At 43.8% G+C, this 17846-nt stretch overlaps 1 protein-coding gene across 1 annotated transcript; it reads left to right on the plus strand.

The window, feature by feature from the left end:
* Positions 1 to 4863: 4863 nt before the first annotated feature.
* LOC123429225 (senescence-specific cysteine protease SAG39-like) lies at positions 4864 to 5969 on the plus strand. The gene is made up of 2 exons (XM_045113282.1): positions 4864 to 5299; positions 5383 to 5969. Exons 1-2 carry the CDS (start codon positions 4864 to 4866, stop codon positions 5967 to 5969), a joined length of 1023 nt encoding a protein of 340 aa, XP_044969217.1.
* The last annotated feature ends 11877 nt before the right edge of the window (positions 5970 to 17846 follow it).

Raw genomic sequence — 17846 nt, forward strand, 5'->3', positions numbered from 1 at the left:
TCATGGTTGTGTGTTCAACTTTTCCTTTCGACAGCAACGATCTTAGTAGAAAAGTAGAAAAGAAAATGGCATCTGAATAGATTGATTAAAATGCACCACTACAGGTTTTCTATGGGTTGTTGTGTGTGCGTGTGCTCACCAGACAACTTAAACTGCATCTCTCTTTGAACCTTGATGTCACAAGAGCTATTTTACATATCATCTGATGTACTAAATTACAACATAAGTACAGTAACACTATGTTTTACAAACAATTCATGTATCTTTGATGAGGCTAGCATGCAAATTTACTAGTTGGAAATTCAATAACAAGTGAGATAAGTCTAAGAAGTGAAATGCAACAATTTAGTTTAGTTCACTACCCAGAAACATCTACTAGTTACAACAGCAGTACAACCTCGAATTGTTTCGTTACTGATACATCACTTACAGATTATAGAAGATGACACTAAAGAGTCAAATACTAATTATAATGTACACAAACCAGTGACATCTTGATGACAGAGGAACAAGTGATCTGTTCGCAAGTTGAGTCATGTTCATGAAAACTGTAATTAATTTGATATTGCAAAGCTGTTTTTTAGGAAAGAGGAACTTTGATTTATTTTGAATTAACATTTTCCAATTTATAGCCATTCTTGAATTATATAACCCTTAGACAAACAGATTTGTTTTTTATAGGTACCCGGGCCTTGGTTTATAGTGGGGATGGACGAGCAGCTGCCTTCGTGAGTGAGGGAATCCGGGATTAAGGGGTCCTCGGGCGATCGGGCTGTTGTTCGTGGGCCGACCTAATGGGCCGCATTATTTAAGATCGGACTACATGATGATATCGTAAACAAGTAGGAAAGCTCCAAAGACTCACATGTCATCCAAGTTGTGTAGGCTAGATTGGCACAATTACCCCTGGCTAAGGTCGGTTGTATGTAACCAGGGACCCCTGGTATCTATATAAATCAGAGGGTTTCATCCTGATGTCTACGGACGCTTCTATTCTTGTAGATTATGTTGGGCCTCCAAGCGCAGAGGGTTGTAGGACAGCACCAATTTCTCTCAAGTGGATGACCTAAGGTTTATCGAACTCGGGAAAGTAGAGGTTCAAGATGATCTCTCTCAAGCAACCCTGCAATTAAGATACAAGAAGTCTCTTGTGTCCCCAACACACCTAATACAATTGTCAGTTGTATAGGTGCACTAGTTCGACCAAGATATGTTAAAAGACAAGTGATATGGATGGTAAAACAAGGTAATATAAAACTGAAATAAAAATGGAAGCAATAAAACATGAAACAAAACTGAAAGTAAACGGTGTTCAGTGGTGGAAAATAAGGCCTAGGCTTCATACTTTCACTAGTGGCAACTCCCAACAACATTAACATAATCTAATCACATGATATTTCCACTAAAACATGAAATGGAGACGTACTTGGAGATCATTCCTTTGTGATCAAGAGAGGACGAGAATTATGTAGGGCTACAAAAGCACACCTCGAAGTTCATAGTTCTCATCTATGGATTTCCCAATGTCACCACGGTCATCCAAAGAGAGTACCACAATCACCATGACAAGTGTGTGGCAAACGTAAAAAACAAATGCCATCTCACCCTCGGCGATGGTTAAGAGCACAATTAACTAGTGAATGGTGCTAGCCGCCGGTTGAGATTTTTTTTTCAAAAAGGAGGCAAAGCCCCGGCCTCTGCATCGAACGATGCATGCAGCCATATATTAAAATCAAAAGCAAGTCTCAGCAAAGTACGTGAAAGGTCTAGCAAAAAGTGAATGAAAAGATACAAGGCGTCTGTCGCGCCCAAACCGGAGATGATAATAGACCTAGATGACTAAGCACCTATCCTATTAATATGTCGTCATCCAAACCGGTTGAAGATACTCTGTGCTACCATCTCTCAACGGACACACCCAGTAATCATAGGCTCCCTGGCTTCCACAGAAGTGAGTAATGACCACGTGTTGATCAGTGTGGTAGCCCTGAAAATAACCTACAAGAAGTGGATATCGCGTTGTCTGTTAAACACTAAGTCATTTCTGCAATTCCATAGAGCCCACGATAGTGCATATGATCCCACACGAATAAGTTTAGCAGTTTAAACAGTAACCCCCTGTAACCACATCCCAAATAACGTGTTGATACTATTAGAAAAACTAATGTTGAAGCCGCCGGTCGAGATGGTCATGAGAAAAATGCTCGTCCTCCACACAACAAGACCTGACTTGAACAATTAATTGTAAAATGTTTGATGGTGCAAAAAAGAGACCCACGTGCACATTTTTTTGTGCATCTGAAACATATTGTTGCAACATTTATTTCCTAGTTTCTATGAAAAGAGCATAAAAACATTTTAGCGCGTCCATCTCGATCCTCGGGTTAGCTACCAACAAAATCTCTTTGTTAAAGCCCTGTAGCCACCAAGTCTTGCGAGCGAAAGCACATTGATGCAAATCCACCATCTTCCTTGAGCTTGGCAAATCAAAGAACAATAGTTTTGTGTTCCAACTCGTATTCCATCGAGAGTTGGTGGCAACAAGGGTGACGACATCCATCCTGGGCGGACGATGATGAACGACCGAACAGAAATGACCTATTGCCTATCTCCTACAATGTTTTTTTCTCATTTACGTGTGTGTAGTTTTACGTATTTATTCATCTTTAGCTTTTCCAAATATGCCTATAAAATAAATATTTGATATTACAGATGTAAATAAGAGGCATGTTCACATATCTATTAATTTTTAGTAACTTTTAGCAAGGAGGTAAGAACATCTACAACCGAACCCCTATACATGCCCCAAGCACCCGAACGGGCTGTCTGGTCAATGCCCGGACAAAAAACGCCACCCAACCTAGCGTGTCATTTCCGGGTCAAACGCTCGGACTCACTCGTACTTCCATATCCACCCAAATCTGGGGCAGATACGGGGACACCCGGACGCGCCCGCCACATCACAATCGGACCACTCTAGCCCACCCGACCCCACATAAACTGGACCCCATCCGCACTTGGGCCGAAAGCCCAGCAGCATTTCACTCCACTCCACATCCCAGAGTCCGCTCCCCTCCGCCCAAGCTCCCGCATGGCGATCTCCCGCTGTCTCATGCATGGAGGGCATCGGATCCAAGTCGTACACCTTCAAATCCATCTACCCGAAGCTCGTCCCACGCGCAGGAGGAGGCAACCTGATGGCAGCGGTCGGACTCCTTCCGCTTGGAATCCATTACGTCTGCCTAAATGTTGCATGGAACCGGCGTGAGGTGTGTCGTCGCTGCCTCACAGGGGGTGATACAGTCCGTGTGGTATCCCAACACGCTGGCAGATGCACAATCGCTACGTTGGCACACCGGGGTGGGTGTGAACGCATGGGTATCATCCAACACAAGTATGCCATGGCGTGCCTGACGTGCGAAGCAGCGGGCACGGGAGACGGTGGAAGACGTCGTGGTGGACGTAGGGTCGCACTCTACGGCGCAGTGTATGGTGCATGGTCACCCCGGGCGCCACAACCATGTCGTGGTGGACATCGACGGCTCCTCCCATAAGGGATCCTTCATCAATATCACATAACCAACGACGTGCACACGACAGCGTCCGACGAGGAAGAGTAGGGCATGGGATGTGTGTGTGTTACACAGAACATTGAATTTGAGCCCTTTGATTAGACAGCAGATCGCTGACGCAATAGGGTGCTGGTTTTCCTGGTTACATTCAGTTTGGTAGTTTTAGAAGAATTGAGTCTCTCGCATTTATAAGTAGTAGAGATTAGTAGTAGCGACAGAGAATAGAGATACCAGTGAGGAAGGAGGCATGATCTATATTTTGTAGGAGATAAGGCACATGCTCAAGTCATCATCACGGGCTCAGGTACTGTAGTTTGGTGAATATAATCACTACAAGATATGGCTTCTCGCTTATATATAAAGCAGGAGGAGAGGGGGCAATGGAGTGAAGCGTGCTATTGAATATCACAGAATTCAACTTGGTTGAAATGAAGTAAGCCTATAAAATATTCAGTGGATCACCTCTATGCAAGATATTAGAGATAATTCAATCTTTGCACATGTTCGAGAAACCTTGCGACCGATATGTCACACAAGTAGGATTGGGAGGTATAGGGAAATATAGCAAAATGAGAGCATATGTAAACTTCTCCGGTTGGTAAACGCATCGACGATTACTTCCACTTTTTAGTAGGAGGGAAGTTAATGTATGATGCCTAAGAGTTTTGAGAATACACTATTTTTGTAACATGCCTAATGCACCGGTACGGAAGGAGTACCATTTTTCCTGCTAGACTATGACCAAATTGCAACCTGTTTCGTGAGGAACATAAATTCAAGGGAAACTTAGACAACCCGTGTTGAATAATATGTCACATTATACCATGTTGTTTTTTTATCAGCCGTAATATTCCGGTCCATAGTAGCGAGCAGTTAGTTGATTCTTTTTTACAAACTGGGCGTCACGTCCACGGTCCTCCTCAGCAAATTTATTTCCAAGAAGACGCTATTCTTTGTTTCAATAATAAATCTCTCAAAGGAGGGATCACTATCAGATGTGCACTCCTAAAATAAACAAGAAGGGGTCACTATCAGATGTACACCAAGCGTACTTCTTTGTTCGGCCATATCATTTTTGTACAATCTGGCTGGCCAATCAAATGTGTGTGTCATTTTATACTATCTGGCCGGCCACCATAATCCACGGCAATGCAACAGCCCATATTCACAAACAACTTCGTACAAGCACCGTATCTCTCCGTCTCCCATTTTAGCACTATATATACCACCAAGTCCCATCCAGCAAACCAGACCAAAGTAACTATCAGTGTAGTCCGGTGCCTAACTGAAGATGGCCATCCACAAGGCTTCGCTTCTTGCCATCCTCGGTTGCATCTGCCTCTATGGCACTATCATTGTAGCTCGTGAGCTGAACAATGACTTGTTGATGGTGACGAAGCATGAGGACTGGATGGCTCAGTACGGTCGCGTGTACAAGGACACCATTGAGAAGGCTCGTCGGTTTGAGGTTTTCAAAGCCAACGTCGAATTCATTGAGACATTCAATTCCAAGAATCACAAGTTCTGGCTCGGCGTCAACCAGTTCGCTGATATCAGCAATGATGAGTTCAGGACAACCAAAACAAACAAGGGGTTCAAAGCAAACCCCATGCGAGTTCTTTCTACAGGATTCAGGTATGAGAACTTGAGTTTTGATGCCCTTCCAACAACGATGGACTGGAGGGCCAAGGGAGCCGTCACTCCTATCAAGGATCAAGGCCAGTGCGGTAAGTCAAAAAACATTGTGATGCATTGCATATATTTGGTAATATTTTCTGGGATAACACTATAACAACATAATTATTTCTAGGCTGTTGTTGGGCATTTTCTGCTGTTGCCGCGACTGAGGGCATTGTAAAACTGAAAACCGGGAAGTTGATCTCACTGTCGGAGCAAGAGTTAGTTGACTGTGATGTTCATGGTGAAGACCAAGGCTGCGAGGGAGGACTCATGGATGATGCCTTCAAATTCATTGTCAAGAATGGGGGCCTTACTACGGAGTCCAGCTACCCATATACAGCAGCTGACGATAAGTGCAAGGCTGGATCCAACAGTGCCGCCACCATCACCGGCTTTGAAGATGTGCCTGCCAATAACGAGGGTGCCCTTATGAAGGCGGTGGCAAACCAACCAGTATCTGTAGCTGTGGACGGGGGTGACATGACGTTCCAATTCTACTCTGGTGGGGTCATGACTGGGTCCTGTGGAACTGACTTGGACCATGGAATTGCAGCCATTGGATATGGAAAGACTAGTGATGGCACAAGCTATTGGTTGATGAAGAATTCATGGGGTGCAACTTGGGGCGAAGATGGGTATTTGAGAATGGAGAAAGACATTGCAGACAAGAAGGGCATGTGTGGTCTTGCCATGGAACCTTCTTACCCCACAAAATAGGAAGATTTTCAAATGCCACATAGTCATGCAAATGCACAGTTCTCAAATAACTAAGGTTCCTATATCCTATGTATAGTTCATATGTGTTCGTAAATTGGGTACGATGATGTATCTTATGTGCATACATTCTTATACTTTGTAAATTAATATCATGTGTGCTATATTGTACGTGAGAAGTTGATAAAGAATTATGTTGATACATATTACATGAAGCTTTGAAATGTGTAAGTTACTTGACTATGTTAAGAGTAAACTCTAAAGGTAGTTTCATATATATGGTTTTTATATAGTGTCTTCGGGTATTTATAGGAATGTGCCATTGGATAACGGTTGAGTGTTACTAAACCTTATATGAGTGAACAAAGGATGTATTTCTCAACCATGCTATTTTTAGTGTATTCACTCGCTAGCTTCCACAAAACTAAACAAATCCTAACTCTCCGCGACCATATATCAACAGAATGATGAGATACAGTCAATTGAGCTATCACCAAAAGCCAGATTCTTATAAAGGCGATCTATACAAGAAGCTTTAACTTCGTATCCAAGTTCTTGATGAGATTGTATTGTATAGTAAAGAGGAAGAATACTCCTCTATCAACACATGTACTTTGTATCAAACAATCAGTCCTGGATAACAATGAATGTGGAGAACAAGAAAGGCTTAGTGAAAGGGAAGATGTGTAGAGATGATGGGTGGGGAGAAGTACAAGAGGAATGTTTCTATCTGGATGCAGAAGGTAGAAGGCCAAAAGAGGCTATATTTGAAGGAGGAAGCGCAGACAAGAATATTGCAGATTTTGCATCCAAGTACTTACCGAACCAAGACAATTTTCAATGAGAGATCTTCCCAAGTTTCTTAGCCTACAATGAATGTTTTCAGTCCCTTCATGTAAATCGATATGTATAATAAGATTGAGCAGTAGCTGAAAACTACTTGTTGTAAAATCAAGTTACATTTGTTGTAAGATCAAGGAGTAAGCTACTTCTTGGAGATAGGAAGGAGCAATATGATCATCTGATTCAGTCTAGTCCTGCTAGCAGAGCATAAATGCACATAAATAAGAGTGCACGTTGTATATGCATGCAAAATGCAATGTGAAATTTACACATCACATCAAAGGATTCATACATAAAGTAATGGGTCCTTAAGGCCAAAAAGTTACACATCACATCGGTCCACTTCTTCTTTGCCGAGTCAAGAAGCAATGCAATGTGAAACCATAGATAAAAAAATCTAACTGAATGATAAAAGTAATAAGAGTGCCATAAGTAACAACATATTTAGAAGAACTACTATAACCTAATAAGATTGACATGCTCAATGAGATATGCAGGCAGAAGGCCTGAAATGAAATGGTACCTCCTGGTGTATTAAGCCATATTGATCAAAGATATTTAGCCCTGCAGTGCAAAGGTATATATTTGATCATATTAATGCATGCCTAAATATAATTGGAATGCCTTGTTGATAATTGATCTGCATGACAATCAGAAGAAGAAGAACCTGATGCACAGAAGGCGGTTGAAACATGTTGTTGCTCCACTCATAAGTTGCAAGGAGCATATATTGTTGGAAACTGAAGAAACAGGTTACACGTCAAGCAAACTATCAACATCGGACCACGAATTTAACGCAAAGTATGAAATATGATAGTAATACCACCAAAGTCAGGACACAGGTTAGCAGAAGAAGCAGATACAAGACATGCTTCATAGGTCACATCCAAAAATAATAAAATCCACCCTTTATCGAAAAAGGTCACACCTGAAAACTTCCATTGCTCCACAGATATTAAGCATTGTTGCGAATATGCACCTCTGATAAAGGTTCCTCAAAGGAGTAATCGGTACCTGTCTTGAAGCTCCAGGGCTTGCTTCCTTCAGGGCATGTGCTCCCGAGAAGCACCATTCCACGGGAACTACTGGCCATCTTGTTATAAGCTTCATGCGCTTTATGAGTCACCTAATCCATCGAGAATGACGTGGAGCTTGGGTTAGCCATGTAGAGGGACGCAATTCTCAGCACCCTCACGCTCCGAAAGAAGAACTTGAGGAGGGCAACCTCCCCGAGCTCCCCTCGGAATTCTTTGTAAGACAACACCTTGATGCACGACTTGACGTTTTCAAGGCTTGACCAGTTTCCAAAAGTTGAGATTCAGCCTCGCACTGCCAGCTTCATAATCACATTTTTCAGATTGCATAAAATTATCAATTAAATCACTCCGAGGCGGGCGAGGACGTTGCCCAGGAGGTCACGCGGGAGGCGACTAAGGCGGTCGGCACCACGGGAGGCGGCGAGGGCGGTGAACCACGTGTCGTCGTAGAGGGGGCAGTTGGGAAGGTTGTTGTAGATGTACGCTAGCATCACCTGCGTGCATCACTCCCTCTCATGCAGGTCGACTGTCGTCCCTAGTTCGGCGCTATTGAACGGTGGCTGCAGCTGCTCAGCCATGGCCGACGGCGGCGATGGTGAGGGTTTATGGATTTGGGCGAGCCATCGCGTGTGTGAGTGGCGTGGCCCTATTTGGCTGGGCCAGCTTACCAACGAGATTTGCTAATGGGCCCATGATAGAGAGAGAAGGACGATCAGATATGATCTGGCAGGTGCAACCGGCGATGGTGAATACAAGTCTCGAATACATGTAACTACCCATGGTCACACTCATGTTTCATCATCTATGTAACCTAGCTATGATCCGATCGCATACAAGAGAAGGACGATCACGATGAGCAAAAGAGGGATTATGTCGTGGTTCATGAGGCGTCGGTTCTGATTTCTCTGGCGTGCTAGTGTCCACCTCAAGTAACTAGCTTACACCTTGCTTCTGCTATCAAACCCTTTCTGGTTGCCGCCCGGGAAGTGATACACTTGGGCCTGACACTCTGCTCACTCCTCGTACACTCCCGAAACCCTCCCTATGTACACGGCATACCACCTCGCCATCGATGATCTATGTGCCTGTCAGAGAAGCATAGATCATCAAGTGAATTCAAAGATAATATGCCACATAATATATGATGTCGGCCTGCAGACAGGAAGAGTTAGCAAATAGAAGCAACATAAACATAGTTAACAAAATTCATCGTACCAAAACTAACTATCTAGAGTGCAGTAGCATTTACATTTAATAGTTACGTCGTACAGATAAATTCCAATTTTGGATGTAGAGAAAGGAACAACTAAATAGATACGGTGTCATCGTTAATTTAAACAGTGCACTCGGCTCATCCGTCCATATCCGGGAGGATGCATCCAAGCTTGTTGAAAAGAATGTTGTCCTGAAGTAGTAGGGCTATGCGGGTGTGGACGTCATGTCATCATCATCATCTTCACTTATCCATCGAGTATGGCCATCCATGAAACCATGCATGAGCATTTGCGTCTTGAATTTGCCAGCCTTAAAGGGGTCGAGCCATACTCTATCTTCGCATCTACGACATGGACATAAAACCTCCTTCCATTTGTTTTCATACATGTCTTCCACCGCGGATTGTCAGTATCCTTCTACCTTCCTTCCATTGACTTTCATGATTGCCTGCGTGATACGCATGCATGCAACAAAATCATACAAAAAATTGGCATGACCTTCCCTAAACATAGGACATGTCGAGTTTGCCCTAAATTCGCCGAAACGGAAATGAATCGACATTTCGGCATAACATAGGCAACTCATGTCACGCACATTTCAACAAATACACAATATAGACAACTCACACATGCCACACACACAATCACATAGCTCCGTCCTATCACACGCACACAAACACATACGCATATTTCCATTCTTGCACGTTATCCCTTCTTTTTCCTCACCTATGTCAAGAGAGATCAAGCCCGGTAGGAAGATATATGTTTAATTCTCTTTCTTAATTAGCTAGTAGATCTAGATAGTGAGGTAACTAGATATATAGCTCTAACTAGGGAGAGAGAGAGAAAAAGCTAACTAGTGGATGGCTAAAATATTAGAGACAAGGGAGGTTAGGTCATTAATATATAAAGGTGCAGGTGAAGGTCAAAGAAAGAGATGAGAGCGGGGTGGAAGATCATTAATGGAGGTGATGGAGAAGAAAAGAAGAGAGAGGGGGGAGGGGAGCATTGAAGGAAGAAGAAGAGGAGGTGGGGAAGACGAAAGGGAAAAGAAGAGAAGTGGGGAGAAGGTGACAGATATTTTGTGGCTGGCGATCATAGTAGTAGAGCGAGTGTTGCTTGAGAAACGCTCTACTACTAGATACACTAGCAATAGCGTCATTTCCTACCATGCGCTGCTATTAACTAAGGCCCACCAGTGTAACCATAGGAAATTAGTAGTGGATCCCTTTTCAAGAAACGCATTACTGCTAGTGTAACTAGCAGTAGCACTTCTCGTAGACAAGCGCTGCTGATAAGGGAGACCCACTAGCTTACCAGTAAAAACATATATGTAGCGCCCTTTCAAGGAAACGCGCTACACATACACTAGTAGTTGTAGCCCATGTTTTTATTGGAGCACTACTAACTTATGTTGATCCTCGTGCACCCTTTGGCCCACTTAGAAGTAGTGTGTTCATGCCTACCAAGTGCTACTTCTAATTAGTACTAGTAGGGCCTTTTTTTCTGCGCGCTAATGGTACTTAGCAGTAGCGTTTAGCCCATAACTAGCGCTATTAGTAACATTTTACCTATAAGTTTTTCCCTAGTAATGCTTAGTGTTCATGTGCATGCTAGCTAGATTGGTGCTAGAATGGGCATGCTATGTTGCATGATTTTGTTACGTGCATGGTTTTCAAGGTCGGTAGGACTAATGTGTTTGCTACTTTAGGTAGTAGTAGTACAAATGTAGCATGTCAATGCCCTGTTACTAATCGATGTCATATTACCTGACAAAGTGATGAAGATGGAGTGGGACATGGCCAGAGGAGGAGCCCATGTCATCGCCGGCGTCGAGGCCATCTTGGACTTCATCCCCACGAAATGCTGGCTAAAGAGGGTGAACCTCTATGGCAGGGTCGCCTTCATGAGCATGTCACATTCAAGGGGACGAGCTCCTAGGACTGGCCATGAGGAGGGGTCCCGAGAGCACCTTCGATTCTACATGCAAATCAGAGACGAAGAGGATCCTGCCATGCTCGTCATCCCTCCCATGTTCGTGGAGGTGATGAAGGAGTGGCTAACGGTCAGGCTCCCGCGTGTGGGCAGGCTCTCGGCAAACAAGTGGTGCGAGTTCTGGGTTTAGGTCCAGAACTTCGACGGTCAAATGGTGCTTGGCCGGGCCGGCAGTACTTCTGCCATCACCATAGGATCGTCCCCAGTGACCTCATCATGCTGCGAATTTTCGGCCTCGGACTCAAGGTTCAAATATACAACCACGACAGCTTCATCGGGTGCAAGGTGTGTTACAGCAGGCACATCTACATCGGTGACCTTTCTTTCGCCCTCTGAACATGTTAGGATGAACTTGTAGTTAGTTTGCGGTGATGGGAGAACTTGCTGGGAACTTGTTCATATTTTTTCTAGGGTTCGGCACCTCGTGTTCACGCAGGGGGCATGGGATGCTCCTACTATCTTTAAACCTAATCTTGTTTAGCAGTATGACTATTTAGTTGCTTGTTTATCTGCTATTAGCTGTTGTTTACCTCCTACTTTAGTGTTATACCTATTTTTATGCATAATGTGGTGGGAAGACCATCACATTTGAGTGTGGTGAGCAGAACACAAACGTGTATGCAACCAAACAGGTGTGGTTTGCATCCGCTCACCCTTTAAGCACAAATGCGAGCAACCAAACAGCCAGTCTAAAGTGGCCTTTGACGCAATGCAGGCAACCAAACAACATGCAGATGTTGGTTTATTGCCTGCTTTTGTTAAACCAGACTGGCTTGAGATGTGCATGAAATGCAGATACTATTCAGTCGAGGCAACCAAATGCGTTCTCAGTGGATATACAATTGTGATTGTGCATCGGTGTGCAGGCATGCAAGAGTTGCACACAGTTGGTGGACAACCAGTTGTGCACGATCGGTAGATATGCAACTATTGTTGCGCGTGGAGAGGGCGAAGCGAGAAGGTGTGGCGGCCAGGCTGATGTAGAGGTTCGAGGACATCTTGGTGAAGGAGGAGGCATGCGTGAGGCACTCGGACATCGAGGAGGAGGAGAAGGCGGAGAGCATAAATTTTTTGATGGAGGCGACGAACAAGAAGCTCAACCTTAAAGAGAGGAGGACCATGATCAAGAGAAGAAGGTTGTGTTCGAGGAAAAAGAGAGTAAAAAATCGCCGCCAATGCGGAGGACACCAAGATGTTGACCTTCAATGTCGACTCTTTGGATGCCGACGCAAAAAATGTGTGTGCAATCCATCTGCTACCAGACGTTGCAACGGCAGAAAGTTGAGTTGGCAGCGGCGGACTATGAGGACGTGACGGAGGCTACCTAGATGGTTGCGTAGGCACCTCCTTAATCGGGGAGCAGACAGTTGGGATTGCCGATCCGATAAGGCAGAAATGCACAGGCTGTCGGACTGATGTTTTTTGAATTCTGGCATGTTCTTTTGGTTGTGATCAGGCATGCAATCCGGTACTAGTGTGATCCGGTGCGTTGCGTGGATCGGAGTACATTTAAATTTAAATTTACTTGTAGACATATACATGTCGGGTTAGATCAGGGGCGAAAACAGGACCCAAACCCCGGGTCCTGAAGCCCATCTTCATTCTTGATTGTAGAAATTATTAAGAATATGAGGCCCAAATCCATGCATTTTTTTAAGGTGGATCGGGGCTTGGTGTCTACCTGCTTCCGCTCGTGGGTTGGGTGGCAGTCTCCCGCATCCATGTCTGCACAGGGATACGGTAGAAAATTTACGAGTTGGAGTTGGAGATGCCCTAATAGACAAGGAAACATAATGATTATAAAAATTAAGAAGAAAGAACATGTTGCGGCATTTGATTTAACACTTTGCAAAACAGTTTGAAATTTGAACGAGGCGTTGTAGACCGGTCAATAACCAAAATACTCCGTACTTATCTTGCCCAAAACGGGACTGTGGGTCTGTCTGCCATAGAGAAAGTTAAGAGGCAAGCCTATACTGACTGGTTCGGGGCTCACTTTGTCCTTTGGTATCGCCGGAGTATTCCCCCCTCCCCCTCCTCCTCTTTCTTCTCCGGCCGAGCGCAACCGCAGCTCCAAGGATGGCCGACGCCCCCGACCCTCTGGAACCCCTGGAGCCAGATCCCGTAACAGGTAAAGCACATGTACCAACTTTTTCCAGTATTTGCATCGCGCTGCCGCGCCGTCCATCACCCGCCGCGGCCGGCCACCAACAGCGTGCCATAGCCGAGCGATGGCAAAGAGATGTAGGGCAGGGGACAAGGGGTGAGGTCGACGCCACGAGGGAGCGCACGGTCGACATGTGGTGGTGAACCGGCCGGCCAGCCGATGGCCGACTGGTGCCCTTCACGGCATTGTCTCTTTTCCGATGCTGCGGCACCGGCCATTGGTGGCCGATTACCTAAGGTTTTGGTCTTTACGACCCCGAACATTAGCAATCGCTCGCCGCCGGTCTCATGAGGTGGGGAACCGACGGCAATTTTCTTACTTTAAAGCTGACGCCTTTACGACCCCGGACATCAGCAACTGCTCGCCGCCAGCCGGTCTCTCTCATCGCCACCGCACGCCGAGTTAAGTGACGTTTGGACCGAGCATCATGTCAGGTCAGCCGTCTACAGAGCAGCAAAGGGCCTTGATCTAGGCAAAGGCCCATGCCCAACAGCAGGATTAGCGAGGGTGAGGGGGAGAGGTGTTAGAGGGACATCGACCGGCAAGCATCGCCATTGCTGCCATCAGGATGAGCCAATCCTGCCTTCTGATGCTTGAAATATCAGCTACTTCATGTCCCTCTGGTAGTCATGAGCAGAGTCCCCTGTTTGTACTAGTACAAACAGAAAACCATAGGTATGTATGAAATCATACGTACCTATGGTTTTTCAGCATCAGCATCTACTGGGTCAGCAAACTAGCGTGGTTGTATATGTATGTTATGTATGTATTTACATATAAAATGAAGAATGGAGTAAACTCAAGAGCTAGTAATACTGATGCCCCAAGATCTAAGTGTTGTTTGTTTGTTTGTTGCAGACTTGCAGTAGTCTTCCATAATTGAGTTCCTAATTGACAATTCACTTTGTTTCCAACAGTTCAAGCCATTAGGGATTGCTACCGTTTTCTGGGGACAATCAAAGGCAACGTTACACTACAACCCTGTGATAATGATGAGGTCCTTGATTTTGATGGCACGAAAATGGAGTTCCAGAAGTGCAATTACCAAGTTGGTACATTGAAATTAACAAGATTTGTCAAGAGGGGGGTCAGAAATTCAAAGGATTGGGCTATGAACTACCATTTTGTCAGTGCTTTGCAACATCCAGCAGCTATGCAAGTGGAAAATTACTTCCATTCAGAGTGTGTGGTCGTTTCTGCAGTGGATAGCTCATTGTACAAATGGCTGGATACCAAGAAAAGCATAGAACTGTTCGATGTAGGCGATATGCGCCCTATCCTAAGAAATATGCTCAGGTGAGTTTTGCCTTAAACTCTGCTATATATGCCTTCCGTTTTCTACACAGTTGTTAAATTTCTTGTTGTTGCCCTATGTAGCCAACTTGTAGGTCTTGTGCAAAGCATAATTGCCCAGAAAAAGTGTCCCACGGATCTTTCAATGGAAGACTTGTATATCAAGCGGCTTTCTGGTGATATACCTAAGCTACAGGTGTTGATACTTAATGGCAGGTGTCTTCTTAAAACAGGAAAACTTTATATGCGTGGATGTTTGGCACTGATTTCACTACACATTAAAATTGACATAAAAAGTTGGTTTTCAGTTTTTGAACAGATATATATGATGAAACAATTTAATCATGTGCACCTTGTTATAAAAGGTCATGAATTTATGTTTGAAACAAGCATGGTTGTTAAGAACAACTATAAGATGTATGCCTTAATATTTTGTGCTACGCAAAATAATTATATTGGTTCAACCTAAACGATGAATATTGTGCTAGCTATTCAAAACATGTGCATTTTGGTCTTTTTGTTAGGACACATATGGTCATTTTGATGGTAGCCTGGCTTGCAGCAGGCTCTGTAACTTAGCTTTGGGCATTTACATGTTTTAGCACCAAACCGTGTACGAGTACATTACATTTTGTAGCATTGCCACAATCCATATTTCTTTTTTTACAGTTCCTGCACATTTCTTGTAGTGGAAAAGAGAGGGAGGGGGGGTAAAGATTATTGGAGTATATCCAAATAAATGCAGATGTGCATTTGCCATGTGCAAGTACTATATGCACTTGCATTGGGTTTGTACAGATAAATGTTGTCCTATGCAGAAAAAGACAAGGATGAACAGATAAAAATAATAACTCCCAGTTTGTTTGCACACAACATAATGCAGATATTTGCACAAAAACGAGTAATGCGCATAGCACCCAAACTATCTCGACGATTGTGAGGTTTTGTTACGATGCAAAAGAAGAAAAGGAAAATCATGTGGGTGTGGTGTTTGTTCAAGTGCCGTTTTAGTATGTTCTTTTTCTTTTGGTATTCTACGATGATACATGTACTAGTAAAATTCATAATTTTTGCTTCTTGATTTTTTTGGTTTATCGTAGTTGAAAACTTGAGCACTATAGCCGAGGAGGAGGCTTGGAAAAATGTAAGGGGGATTGTTAAAGAGTGGTTTCTCAGGCATGATGTCGATCCAAGCTCGGGCAGTGCAGACTTCATCTCATGTATTAGGATTCGGATAAGAAACACACAAGCTCTCTTGGAGGACCACCCGGTGGAGTAGGATAACATGAAAAAGGGCCTATTTCTCGCGGAAACTTACTCGTGCTCCCAGCAAGTGTCTCGTAGGATCAATTCATCAGAACTGAAGTGGCCTGTGGAAGCAGATGGAGCAACTACTCCACGGTTGCTATCGGATTTACTTTTTCATGGAAGGAAATACGCGATGTACAACAAGGAATATGCAAATGACTACGTGAGGCTGCTGAGGAACAGCTACAAGCACTTCAACCCGCTGCCAAAACATATTAAGGTGTGTGATTTAAACTGCCTTAATTTCAGCTAAAGTAGAGTAGTGTTTATAGTGTTAATTGTAGAATCCAAATGGTGAACGGAGTCATCCTAAGTTGGAGGAGGAGCTTGAGTGACAAGAGATTGGATATTAGAAATTCAGTTGAATGTTGTTTTGTTGCAGGAATTGCTTGGAGGCAATACGGATGGACTCCTACGTGAGATCGAAGAGTGGTCGCCTCGTATCTGGCACATCCTGTATGTGGCACTTCACATGCCCTGAGCTCGCTGTAAGTAGAAGACCATGAATATCATACAACATACTGTACTAAACATTTCTGTATCTATCTGATCACAAGCCCTGAAATGTATGTACTCACTCTGTTTTTATCCATATACACAGGATGTGTGGTTGCTGACCAAGAAGCCGAGTTGGTGCATGGAATGGAGATGAAATTAAGAGTAGCTTAACTAATTATATAGACTAGATCGCACTGGTTATTGTAATCCTATCTATCTATCTATCAATAGATCTAGTACTTTGTCTTTATTTCGCGGGCTGGTAAACAGACAAACACACAAACGACCAAACAAACAAACTAGAGGAGGATTCTGCTGCCCAGCTAGACGCGACCAACACCAATGTATTTTACTGGGATATCTCCATCTCCTGGCAATCTTTCCTTGATTGATGGTGCGACATCGTACCGCGGCATCTTCTAAGGAACGATGAATGAATGTATTGGTGTTGGGGGGTTGAAAATGAAACCAGGAATTGTGTTTGTTTCGTGTCTCAGTTTGAATCAACCTGCAACTGTCTGTCGCAAACACCTGCTCCTGCTCACTCTTGAGGTTCCAACGCAACGGGCACAAGTAGGGAGGGAGATATTCAGCGTAACAGCTACCTACACTGCTGGTGAGATCCGATTAGGCGCTTATGGAAGTTGGAACTGAAATTTTTTGAACTAAAGCAGCCACGACACATATTTTGGGACGGAGAGAGTACTTCAATGCTTGTTCTGCTGTCTAAGTCTACATACATATACTACCACTTGAGCATTGTGTGCTGCGTTCAGAGGTACTATTTGGTAAACAGGCATGGAGGAATACTCCCTCTGTTCAAAGCTCACATTCTCATTTCTCAAGCATGGAAGATACTCCCCCTGTAAACTAATATAAAACCGTGTAGATCAAGCATGGAAGGTAGTACTCCCTCCGTCCCAAAATTCTTGTCTTAGGTTGGTTTAGAAATGGATGTATCAAAATACTAAAACGTGACTAGATACATTCATATCTAGACAAATCTAAGACAAGAATTTTGGGATGGAGGAAGTACTATTTTGGTACTTGCCTGGCTGGCTTGCTGTTTGGGACAGCAAGTGACTTTTCAACATGAATCAAGTGATTGATCCTTTCGCTCTGTCGAGTCAAACATCATGAATCATGTTTGCAGCTAAGCATATTTTTTACCACAATCAAAATATAGTCTTTCACTCCAACATACATCCATTGCATAATACTAGTATATTGCTACTTAGACAGGTCCTAAAAAGACCTGCTCATTATGTGACCACTATCTTACTATTATTGATGGCAAGTACAGAAAACAAACCAAGCATCACGCATACGTACTAGTGCATAACATTACAACAGGGGATGTCCACTAATTTAAAAACATGAGCCAATCGTCATCCACAATGTCAGACTGCTGAGCTGGGCTAGTTATGTATGTAATACAATCTTCGTAATACTTCCGTCTTGCTGTTATATGAGAAAACAACGGCTCATTTCAGGCCAAAAGGGACAAATCCAGTTTTTTCCTTGC

The sequence above is a fragment of the Hordeum vulgare genome, chromosome 2H (assembly GCF_904849725.1).
Source record: "Hordeum vulgare subsp. vulgare chromosome 2H, MorexV3_pseudomolecules_assembly, whole genome shotgun sequence".
Taxonomy (NCBI): Eukaryota; Viridiplantae; Streptophyta; class Magnoliopsida; order Poales; family Poaceae; genus Hordeum; species Hordeum vulgare.

What these genes read in the sequence shown, in the direction of transcription:
- LOC123429225 (XM_045113282.1), top strand. Translation starts at nt 4,864, where the DNA reads ATGGCCATCCACAAGGCTTCGCTTCTTGCCATCCTCGGTTGCATCTGC. An exon ending in CAAGGATCAAGGCCAGTGCG is followed by an intron (nt 5,300 to 5,382) that starts GTAAGTCAAAAA and finishes AATTATTTCTAG; the next exon opens with GCTGTTGTTGGGCATTTTCT.